General features: G+C 35.7%; 1 protein-coding gene across 3 annotated transcripts in view; it reads left to right on the plus strand.

The window, feature by feature from the left end:
* The window catches only part of HDX (highly divergent homeobox), a 175,187-nt gene that overhangs the window by 101,677 nt on the left and 60,812 nt on the right, over nt 1-12,698 (plus strand). For all 3 annotated transcript variants that reach the window (XM_080652344.1, XM_080652345.1, XM_080652346.1), the window contains one exon: nt 3,955-4,101. In XM_080652344.1, coding sequence (XP_080508470.1) covers nt 3,955-4,101 — 147 coding nt within the window. The remainder of the gene's footprint in view (nt 1-3,954; nt 4,102-12,698) is intronic.

Consider the following 12,698-nt stretch of genomic DNA (forward strand, 5'->3'; position numbering starts at 1 on the left):
ATACCAAATAGCTGTTCCCCTTAAAACTTCCTCCCTCCTCAGCCCCCACCTTAGGTTCTACTTTCGCAGTTCACCCAGATTACGTTCTGATTGGTTGGTTTTTATGCCAGCCAGTGTCAAAAGCTCCACCTCCTAGGCAGCCATTGGCAACTTACACTTCATCCAGATTTGGTTCTGATTGGTCGGTTTCTATGCCAGTCCGTGTCAAAAGCTCCGCCTCCTAGGCAGCCATTGGCTCCTGGCACTTCACCCAGATTTGGTTCTGATTGGTCAGTTTCTATTCCAGTCAGTGTCTCCGGGCCTATCTCTGGGCCTGATCAAAGAGGCTAGGCTGATCAGCAGCCCCGGAGAAGGCCCGGAGAGAAACAGAGGCATGGCTGTTGGCAAAGCTGGGAGAGAAAGAGAGAGACAATGGCTGATCAACAGCTGCCGTGGAGGCTGGGGAATCAGACCCTGCCTCTCTCTGCAGGCCTCTCTCTGGGTCTGATCCGCAGCCCCCTCGGCAGTCAGTGCTGGGTCGCTGCACCACCACTGGCTGCAGTCAGTGCTGGGTCGCCTTAGCAACCCAGCACTGACTTCCAGTGTTTGGTCGAGCCTTGGTCGTTATGGAACCTGGCTCTTTATATATATAGATTGTAATAACTATGTATGGTGTCAGTAGGTAATAGACTTATTGGGGGTGATCACTTCTTAAGGTATATAAATGTCTAACCACTATGTAGTCCACCTGAAACTAATGTAATATTGTATGTCAACTGTAATTTAAAAATGGATTTTAAAAAGGATTTTAATATTTGTCATCTTTAAGGGATTGTTTTTGAGTACAAATATATAGTTCAGTTCTACATTTAACTGAGATACATAATTAAAACACAAAAATTTGCTCTCCAATATCAGTTTTGTCACCTAATTTTATTTTTAAAAGGGGAACAAATAACTCATTTTCTAGAAATGTCCTTGAGGCTGGTGAAGAGGCCAAAAGGTTTCTGTTGTGTTGCAATAGTGAAATTTACACAATTATCTGGTCACTTGAATCAACCCTCAGGTTTCACCTTGATTTTCAGTGTTACTGGAACATTACTCTTTTCACAAAATCAACAATATATTTGTTTAATATGTCTCCCTCACTTGAGCCAAGGGTTAGGCTGTGGTATGTCTTATAAAATGAAAGTGGCTTTAAAGTTCAATAGGAGGAAAAAAATGATTTAATCTTCAGACTTCCTCAGGGAAGAACTTAACATTTCTTCCTATTCTAAATGGGTATTCAGTTATCATGCTAGTTGATTTTTATTACTTCACTAGAGGCCTGGTGCATAAAATTCAAGCATGGGGGTGTTCCTTCAGCCCAGCCTGCACCTTCTCCAATCCAGGACCCTTTGGGGGATGTCCGAAGGGGAATTGGGCCTAAACTGGCAGTCGGACATCCTTCTCACAATCCAGGACCACTGGCTCCTAACTGCTCACCGGCCTGCCTGCCTGATCGCCCCCTCTCCAGCCTGATCACCCCCAACTGCCCCCCCTGTGGGCCTGGTCACCCCACACAGCCTGCTGCTCAGTCATTTGGTCACCCCTCACTAACCCCCCTGACAGCCTAGTCGCCCCACACATCCTGTTTGGTCATTTGTTCAGTTGCAATGGTCGCTTAGGCTTTTATTATTATAGATTTTATTATTTAAAGCTTTTAGGAGCTTTAAAAATAACCATTTTTCCTCCATAAGTTTCTACTTCATAGGCATTGCCATAAGTCATCTTCAGCATTGCTAAGTATGATATCCAGCATGTTTCTAACAAATGGAATCAGGTTTTATTTAGTTCAGTTTAAGAGATGAATCAGCTTTGGATGTCCTCTAAATGAAATACAAATTAATTGCCTGAGTGTGTTTCAGTTTTTGTTCATTATTTCTTCCTTTCTGACAGTAATTTAGGCTAGCTTGCACTCAAGAATTTGGTGCAATAGCAATGGAAAAATATAGGAATATTTATGCTGGCTGTTATGATGGACCTTACTACCATTTATTTTGCTCTCAGTTTTATATTGAGAAGTTTATCTTCACAAGTATTGAACAATCAATATAGGATGGGTACCTAATGAGATTTTTATGTTGTAAATAACTTGAGGGTTATTCCATTTGATTAAAAATTTGGATGGTATGTTTTGATTTATTTATTGGGAACATGTCATTTGTACTAGTACTTGAAATAAATGTTACTTATCAGTGTTTTTTAAGAAGTGGAAGAACAGATTTAGCAATAAGGAAATTAACACAAACAAAAATGTACTATATTTCTTATGAAGAGACACATTAATTATATACTCTAACTCCAATATCATGGTAGAAAACTAAGAATTCACATATTGATTTTCCTCCTGATAGCTAAAATTCCTTTTCAAAAGTATGTAGCTTCAAAACAAACTTGCTCCTATTGTGTAGTATTACATGAGTTTTAGCTATGATAACTTTATTTATATTTTATATATTATATACATTATTTTCCATTGTTACCCAAATCTAATTTAAGAGAGTGTTTCACTTTAAATTTCTGCTGGAAAGGAAATGTTGAAAGCAGTGTATGTGTAGGAAGGATTTGAAGTCTAGCTTCGATGTGGGACCAGACCATATCTTCTTAGGCAAAGGCAGCCTTATTGCTCATGCCATGATTTGTAACATTTGCCGTAAACTCACTCACTCTCACAGGCTTTCTCTTGCTCTCTAGCTTTCTCACACTTACTCTCATCACAAACACACACATACACATATAGGGATTTATAGGATATATTTTAATTAAAATTAATTTTTAGGTTTTTTCACTACCTCTTGAGATAATTGGAGACATCATAGGGATAAAGCTACTAGAATAAAATCAGAATATTCCTATTTCTATATCTGCCATGGACTCTCTATGCCCTGTTGAATGTGTCCTTTGACCCTTCTTTTCCTGACTCCTTATCAGCAAATTGGAGATTAATATTCTATCTTGCTTCTAATTTACTTCCTAGGGATGCCGCCAGGATTTATTGAATTAAAACAATATATAAAGTCCATAGTTTATTGGTTTAAAAACCCTAAGAAAAAAAAAGATAGGCTAATTATGAAACTCCCTAAAGTCATAAATATGATTGCTTTCTTAGGACCACATTATCGTCTTACATTTTTATATGCCTTTTTAATTAATTATAAAATTTGTAGGAGAGTTATGTGTATGGAAATTTAGATTAAATTATCAAAAGACAGCACAGTGATGTAATCCTGACCCTGTTTTTATTTTTTTTCCTTTTTTTAAAATCCTTGCTTCAAGATATAGTTTTATTGATTTTAGAGAGAGAGGAAGGGAGAGGGAGAGAAGAACATCCAGGTAAGAGAGATACATTGAACGTGCACCAACTGGGGATCAAACCTGCAACCTAGTTATGTACCTTGACTGGGAATCAAACCACAACTCATTGGTGCACAGGACGACGCTCCAACCAACTGAGCAACCTGGCCAGTGCCTGACCCTGTTATTTTTTAAATATATGTAGTGTGAATGTAAATGTATATATCATAGAAAAAAGGTTGAAAGAATATACATTAGAATGTTAACAAATGTTATTTCCAGGATTGTGTGTAATTGAAATTCTCTTCTTTTTAAAATGCATCTGTAATTTTTACAATGACATGAATTATTTGTGTGATTATAACCCTTTACAAAAAACATCGCTTAATTGCTATCAGCTAAAATTTTTATTCTAGTACACTTTCATGTTATAAAATCATGTTATAAATGTCATGGGCATTTTCATGTTATAAATATCATGAAAATGCCCATTTCAAAATGGGGGAACACAGAGTAAGAATTGCATAATTAATTTAACTAATGTATATATTGAAAGTAACCTAACACATCTCACCATGATGATCCTATCTATAATAGTCTTTCTTTTGATTATTCTAATTTTTAAAATTTGTTCTACAGCTACAAGACCGCACTCAGTTCAGTGACAAAGACTTAGCCACCCTTAAGAAGTACTGGGACAATGGCATGACCAGCCTTGGATCTATCTGTAGAGAGAAAATTGAAGCAGTTGCAACTGAATTAAATGTTGACTGTGAAATAGTTCGGGTAAGACATTTTCAATAATTTTCATGGTGTTGTTGGTGAGCATCTTAAATGAAAGCTTTAAAAATTTTATGAGGTTATGTAAATAATACCATCAATAAATTTTAAAAAATAACTCACATAATGGGAGGAAATATGTTCAAATCATATGTCTGATAAGAAACGTATATCCACAGTATATAAAGAGCTCTTACATCTCAATAATAAAAGGCAAATAATGCAGTTTTTAAAATAAGCAAAGAATTTGAATAAGCATTTATCCAAAGAAGATATACAAATGGTCAATAAACACACAAAAAGATGTTCAACATTACTTGTAATTATGAAAGTTAAAGCCACAATGAGATACCACTTAGTATCTACTATGATAGCTGGAATAAAAAAGACAGATAACCACTGTTAGCTAGGATGTGGAGAAATTGGAACCATTATACATTTCTGGTGAAAATGTAAAATGTTTTAGTCACTTTTTAAAACCGTCCTCTAAAATTTTAACAAATTAATTATATGACCCAGAAATTGTACTCTTATATATATAACCCAAAGAAATGAATCATGTGTCAACTTAAAAACTTATATATGGATTTTCTTAACAGTGTTATTCATAATACCAAAGAGTAAGAAAAAAACAATAAAACAAATGTTCTTCAAGATAATGGGTAAACAAAATGTGACATATGCCTATAATGGACTATTATAGAGCCATGTGAAGGAATTAAATACTGAAATTTGCTACAAAATAGATGAATCTTGACAACATTATGCTAAGTGAAAGAAGCTAGTCACAAAGAACCACATATTATATAATTATATTTATCTGAAATGTCCAGAATTGGCACATGTACAGAGACAAATTAGTGGTTGCCAGCAGCTGGGTGTATGGAGGAATGGGAAGTGACTGCTAAAGGGCAAAGGTTTTCTTTTTTTCATGATAAAAATATTTTGGAATTAAACAGTGGTGATTGTTGCACAACGATTTGATTATATTAAAACATGTTATTGTATACATTAAATGAGTCAATTATATGGTATTTTAAATATAGCTCAGTAACATGAGGTGATCTGAAATATATGTCACATCTTATGTAATGAATAATAGGTTGAAAATTATATTGATCTGTCTTGGGAACAGCAATTTTTCATTCCCTTTGAAATATGTTGATATAAGCTTTAGATAGTGACAGTGGTATATTGGTAAATGTTTAACAATCAGACATCTAAGGAAAACATTTATTGATTTCCATGGTATGAAGATTCCCACCATGGTTGATCCTATGGCTCATTCAATGTGGAGTTCAGAAGAAATACCAATAGTTGGCTCTCATGAGCAAATATGAGTAGGCTTCAGTTCAAACTAAAGGATCATCCCAGAATATAAAGAGAGAAGTACTATTAAAGAACAAGTGACAAATCACATAACTCTTTTAGAGGAAGAAATAAAGTTTTTGTCTTACACATACATGAAGAAAGATGGAGAAGTCATAAAGAACAGATTTATCAAAATAAATACTATTCTCAAAATACTGTCCTGTTCAGAGTCTTGCTTTTTATTTTGTTATGATCTAGATGGGAATTAAAAATTAATCTTGTATTTACTGAGCATGCTACATGTTACATATACTAACAATGAATTAGAAAAGCATTAGACATGTTTCCTATTTTTAAGGTGCTCAGACTCTAGCTAAAGGTTTGACATGAGAATACAAATAAATGACTGAAGATTAAATGGAATAGAACTATGGTATGAGGAGTCCAAGTAAAAGCCAAAAAAAAAAAAAGAAGAACACGTGTTTTTGTTGTAATTGTCATCTATTTTTATTTTTAACTCAAAGTTATGCATGCACATAACTTAAGGAGTCAAGTTCTATAGAACTTGCTACAAAACAAACATTTCTCATTCCTTCCCTGCTACCATTTTCCAGTAGCCAGAGTCAACCACTTCCTCCTCTTTTAGATGATTTATTTGGTATGTACCTCCATCTATAAATAATGTGCTGTATTAATTAGAAGTAGGCTTGGTTGTGAGTAACAAAAGGACTCAAAATAACAGTGCCCTACACAAGATATTTCAATTCCATGTACAAATCCAGGGATATTCAGTTTAGAACTGACATAGCAGTTCTGCCATATGAAGTCCTCAAAGACTTTGGTACCTTCTATCTTCCAGTCTGCCGTCTCTACAATATATTCCTTGTCCTCAAGGTCCAAAAGTATGGCATGTATGGTCCAGGCAGCATGACAAAAATGGAGAGAAAGAAGGGCAACAAATGTACCAGAAAGGGGATTCCCAGAAACTGTCACAAGACACATTCACTTACATACCATTGGCTAATGACTTGGTCATACCTAATTGGAAGGGAAGCTACAAATGCAGCTATATTGTGGGAAGCCAATATAAGTTTTATTCTGGAAGAGAGAGAAGGCAGATACTGGAGAAAAACTAGCAGTCTCTCTCATGTCTGTTTTTATCACTACTTTTTTTATTTTCAGTGCTAAGCATTATTGATTGATTTCCTACTATGAAATGTGAAGTTTTTAAAAATATATCTCAAAGTATCTTATTAATTATTTCACCTACATTCATACTTCTTATCTTCCCAGTATAATTATTTTATAATTTTGATTAGTTTGATATTCAATGTTTATGTAAATGTTTTTCACATTTGAATTATGTATTATAATGTTATTTGTCATTTTCTGTATAACATTATATTGTTTCCTTGGAGTTGATTATTTACTTAGTTTTTGTAAGTTTGCTTGCTTGATGTTCTACGTACTTACTATTAATTTATCCTCAAACCCTTCCACAGTTGTATATCTCTCCTCTCAATACATTTATACACATGTGGCAGTGTAACAATTTTATTATCTTGAAGAATCTTCTCCTGGAATATTATACTCTCCTCCAATCTGGATGGGTTACTCTGCACCTGGAGCGTAACAGTTACCTTGAGATTTCCATTTTAATCGTTTAATCCAATTGCTTTACTTTCAGTAAAATGTCCCCCCTTTTTATTCTTTTTTTTCTTTATATTGAATTTATCGGGACAACACTATTTACTGTAACAAAATTCTACAGATTTCAGGTGCAGTTCTACAACACATCATCTGTATACCGTTTTATGTGTTCAACACCTCCAATCATGTCTTCATAACCTGTTATTCCCCCACTCCCACCCTACTCCCCCCGCTTGGCAAACACCACACTGTTGTCCGTGTCCATGAGTTTTATTTTGTTTTTATTTTATGTTTTTATGCTCAATCCCTCCACATCCCGCCTTAGTTCATTGTGTTTATTAGATTCCATATAGTGTATCTTCTTTGAATAATTCTCAAGGTATGCTGTGCTGTTGCAAAAGGTACACTCAGGTGTTCTTTTAATTCTGAAGTATATTTCCTGGCTTGTTTTTATTTTATTTTGTTTTGTTATTCTTAATTCTTTATTGTTGAAAGTATTACGTATGTCCCCTTTTTCTCCCATTGACCTCACCCTGCCTGCCTCCACCTCCCAGTCCAGGTCTTCATCCCCCTATTGCCTGTTTCTATAGGTTATGCTTATATGCATGCAAGTTCATTGGTTGATCTGTACCCCCCACCAACACTCCCCTGCCTTCCCTCTGAGGTTTGACCGTTTGTTCAAAGTTTCTATGTCTTTGGATCTATTTCTCTTCATCAGTTTATGTTGTTCATTACATTCCACAAATGAGTGAGATCATGTGATATTTATCTTTCTCTGACTGGCTTATTTCACTTAGCGTAATGCTCTCCAGCTCCATCCATGCTGTTGCAAATGGTAGGAGTTCATTACTTTTTACAGCAGCATAGTATTCCATAGTGTAGTGCATATAAGCATAACCACTTGGTCATGGTGTATGATCTTTCTAATGTATTGCTGGATGAGATTTGCTAATATTTTGTTGAGGATTTTAGTGTCTATGTTTATCAGCAATATTATCCTGTAATTGTCTTTCATTGTAGTGTCTTTATCTGGTTTTGGGATTAGGGTAATGCTGGCCTCATAGAAAGAGGTTGGAAGTGTTCCTTCCTCTTGAAATTTTTGTAATAGTTTGAAGAGGATAGGTGTTGGATGTTTGGTAAAACTTCCCCATGGAGCCATCAGGACCAGGGCTTTTGTTTGCTGGAATTTTTTTTTTAATATATAACTGCTTCAATTTCATCAGTAGTTATTGGCCTGTTCAGGTTATCTGGTTCTTCCTGATTGAGTTTTGGGAGATTGTATTTTTCTAGGAATATGTCTATTTCGTCCAGGTTGTCCTGTTGGAGTAGAATTGTTCATAGTATTTTTTAAGATCCTTTGTATTTCTGTGGGTCTTTTGTTTCTGATTTTGTCTATTTGGGTCCTCTCTCTTTGTTTCTTGGTGAGCCTGGCTAAATATTCATCAATATTGTTTATCATTTCAAAGAATCAGATCTTGGTTTTATTGATCTTTTGTATTTCTTTAGATCTCTATGTCATTTCTTTCTACTCTGGTCATTATTTCATTCCTTTTGCTTACCCTGGGCTTTTCTTGTTGCTCTCTTTCTAATTCTTTAAGTTGTAGGGTTAGATAACACACATACATATGTTTTAATCCCTTTACCTTTGTTCTCCTAGCCCTCAAACCCCCTCCTCTCTGACAGATGTCAATCTATTCTATGCATCTATGCTTCTGTTTCTATTATTTGTTAAATTATTCTGTTCATGAGATTCCACATATGAATAAAATTGTATGGTACTTCTCTTTCTTTCACTGGCTTATTTCACTTAACATAATAATCTCCAGGTCCATCCAGGCTTTGGAAAAAGGTAAGTTTTCCTTCTTTTGTATGACTGAGTAGTATTCCACTGTGTAAATGTACCAGGGCTTTTTTATCCACTCATCTATTGATGGACAATTGGGTTGTTTCCAGATCTTAGCTATTGTTAATAACACTGCAATAAACATATAGATGTATATATTCTTTCGAATAAGTGTTCCAGGTTTCTTCAAATATATTTCCAAAAGTGCAAACTCTGAGTCATAAGGAAGTTCCATTTCTTTTTTTCAGAAAACTTCATACTGTTTTCGACAGTGGCTGCACCAATCTGCATGCCCACCAACAATGTGTGAGGGTTCCCTTTTCTCCACATCCACACCAGCATTTATTATTTGCTGATGTATTCATGATAGCCATTCTGACAGGCATGAAGTGATATCTCATTGTGGTTTTAATTTATATGTTCCTGATCATTAGTGACATTGACCATCTTTTCATATATCTATTGGCCATCTATGTGTCCACTTTGGAGAAGTATCTGTTCAGGCCCTTTGCCCTTTTTTTAATTGGGTTGTTTATTTTTTTGGTGTTAAGTGATATAAGTTCTTTTTCTACTTTGGAAACTAACTCCCTATTATTATATTTTTTTATTGTCTAAAGTTTTACATATGTCTCCTTTTTCCCCGCTTGACCCCCAACTCCCCTCCCCAGCCATTCCCACCCCAGACAAACCCCTACTGCCCCAGTGTCTGTGTCCATTGGTTACGCTAATATGCATGCATACTAGTCCTTTGGTTTCTCTATACCCCCCCCCCTCTGCCATTTGTCTCTGGATCTATTCTTGTTCATCAAATTATGTTGATCATTATATCCCACATATGAGTGAGATTGTGTGATATTTATCTTTCTCTGACTGGCTTATTTAGCTTAGCATAATGCTCTACAGTTTCATCCATGCTATTGCAAATGATAAAAGTCCCTTCCTTTTTATAGCGGCATAGTATTCCATTATGTAGATGTACCATAGTTTTTTAATCCACTCATCTGCTGATGGGCACTTAAGTTGGTTCCAAATCATAGCTATTGTAAATTATGCTGCTATGAACATAGGGGTGCATATATCCTTTATTATTGGTGTTTCTGGTTTCTTGGGATATAGTCCTAGATGTTGGATTACTGGGTCAAATGGGAGTTCCATTTTTAACTTTTTGAGGAAACTTCAAACTGTCTTCCACAGTGGCTGCACCAGTCTGCATTCCGACCAGCAGTGCACAAGGGTTCTTTTTCTCCACATCCTTGCCAGCACTTGCTTGTTGATTTTTTGATGATAGCCATTCTGACAGGTGTGAGATGGTATCTCATTTTTGTTTTGATTTGTGTATCAATCTTGTGTATCCTTTCAAAGAACCAGCTCTTGGTTTCGTTGATCTTTTGTATTATTTTGTGTGTGTTTTTTTATGTTGTTGTTTTTTGTCTTTATGTCATTTATTTCTGCTCTCATCTTTATTATTTCCTTGCTTCTGCTTACACTGGGCTTTTCTTGTTGCTCTCTTTTGAACTCTTTGAGTTGTAGGGTTAGATTATTTATTACTATTTTTTCTTGCTTTTTGAGGTAGGCCTGTAGAACTATAAACTTCCCTCTCAGGACTGCTTTCACTGTGTCCCATAGATTTTGGGTTGTTGTGTTTTCATTCTCATTTGTAGCCATGATGCTTTTTATTTCTTCTTTGATCTCTTTGGTAACCCAATCATTGTTTAATAGCATGCTATTTAGCCTCCAGGTGTTTGATTTTTTATTGTTTTTATTGTAGTTGATTTCTTGTTTTATGCCACTGTGATGTGAGAAGATGCTTCATATGATTTCTATCTTCTTGAATTTGAAGAGACTCTGCCTATAACCCAACATATGGTCTATCTTTGAAAATGACCCATGTTAACTTGAGAAGAATGTATATTCTGTGTCTTTGGGGTGAAATGTTCTGAAGATGTCAAATAATTCCATCTGATCTAGTGAGTCATTTAGGATTGATGTTTCTTTGCTGACTTTTTGTTTAGAGGATTTTTCCAGTGGTGTTATTGGGGTATTAAAGTCCCCTACTATGACTGTATTGCTGTCAATCTCTCCCTTGAAATCCTTCAGAATTTTTTAAAATGTATTTTGGTGCTCCTGTATTGAGTGCATATATGTTTACCAGAGTTATATCTTATTGTTGAATTGCTCCCTTTAGTATTGTGAAATGGCCTTCCTTATGTCTTGTTATCGTCTTCACTTTAAGGTCTAATTAGTCAGATATAAGTATTGCTACTCCAGCTTTTTTTTAATTTCCCTTGCCTGAAAAACCTTTTTCCATCCCTTCACCATCAGTCTGTGTGAGTCCTTTGTTCTGAGGTGGATCTCCTATAGACAGCAGATATATGGGTCATGTTTTCTTCCTTTTTTTAATATTATTTTTTTTTCAGTTTTTTTTATTGTTTAAAGTATTACATATAGTAGTACATATATCTCATTTTTTCCCCATTGACCTTCCCCAGCCTCCCCACCCCCTATGACATGCCCTCATCCCACCCGCACAGTGTCTTGTGTCCACTGGCCGTGCTTATATGCATGCATACAAGTCCTTTGGTTGATCTCTTTCCCCCACTCCCCAACACTCCCCAGCCTTCCCTCTGTAATTTGACAGTCTGTTCGGTGCTTTACTGCCCCTGTATCTAACATTTTGTTCATAAGGTTATAATGTTCTTTGTTTTCCATAAGTGAGTGAGATCAAGTGGCATTTTTCTTTCATTGCCTGGCTTATTTCACATAACATAATGCTCTGCAGGAACATCCATGCGGCTGCAAATGGTAAGAATTCCTTCTTTTTCATAGCAGCATAGTATTCCATTGTGTAGATGTACCACCGTTTTCTAATCCACTTATCTGCTGATGGGCATTTAGACTGTTTTGAAATCTTGGCAATAGTGAATTGTGTTGCTATGAACATGGGGGTGCATATATCCTTTCTGATTGGTGTTTCTGGTTTCTTGGGATATATTCCTAGAAGTGGGATTACTGGATCAAATAGGAGTTCCATTTTTAGGTTTTTAAGGAAACTCCATACTGTTCTCCACAGTGGCTGCACCAGTCTGCATTCCCACCTGCAGTGCAAAAGGGTTCCTTTTCCTGCACATCCTTGCCAGCACTTGTCTTTGTTGGTTTGTTGATGATAGCCATTCTGTCAGGTGTGAGATGGTACCGCATTTTCTTTTGCTTTGCATCTCTAGGATAATTAGTGACTTTGAGCATGTTTTCATATGTCTCTTGGCCTTCCATCTTCTTATGAAAAGATTCTATTTAGGTCCATTGACCATATTTTTATTGGATCATTTATCTTCCCTTTATTAAGTTGTATAAGTTCCCTGTAGATGTTGGAGATTAAACCTTTATCAGTGATAACATTTGCAAATATTTTCTCCCATGCAGTGGGCTTTCTTGTTGTTTTGTTGATGGTTTCTTTGCTGTGCAAAAGCTTTTTATTTTGATGTAGTCCAATTTGTTTATTTTCTCTTTAGCTTCCATTACCCTAGGAGTGGTATTGGTGAAGAAATTGCTTCAGCATATGTCTGATATTTTGCTGCCTGTGGATTCCTCTAGTATTTTTATGGTTTCCCATCTTATGTTTAAGTCCTTTATCCATTTTGAGTTTATTTTTGGTATGGTGTAAGTTGGTGATCTAGTTTCATTTTTTGCATATATCTGTCCAATTTTCCCAACACCATTTATTGAAGAGACTGTCTTGACTCCATTGTATGTTCATACCTCCTTTGTCGAATATTAATTGAGCATAGTGATTTGGGTCCAT

Source organism: Plecotus auritus (assembly GCF_963455305.1).
Source record: "Plecotus auritus genome assembly, chromosome: X".
NCBI classification, from domain to species: Eukaryota; Metazoa; Chordata; class Mammalia; order Chiroptera; family Vespertilionidae; genus Plecotus; species Plecotus auritus.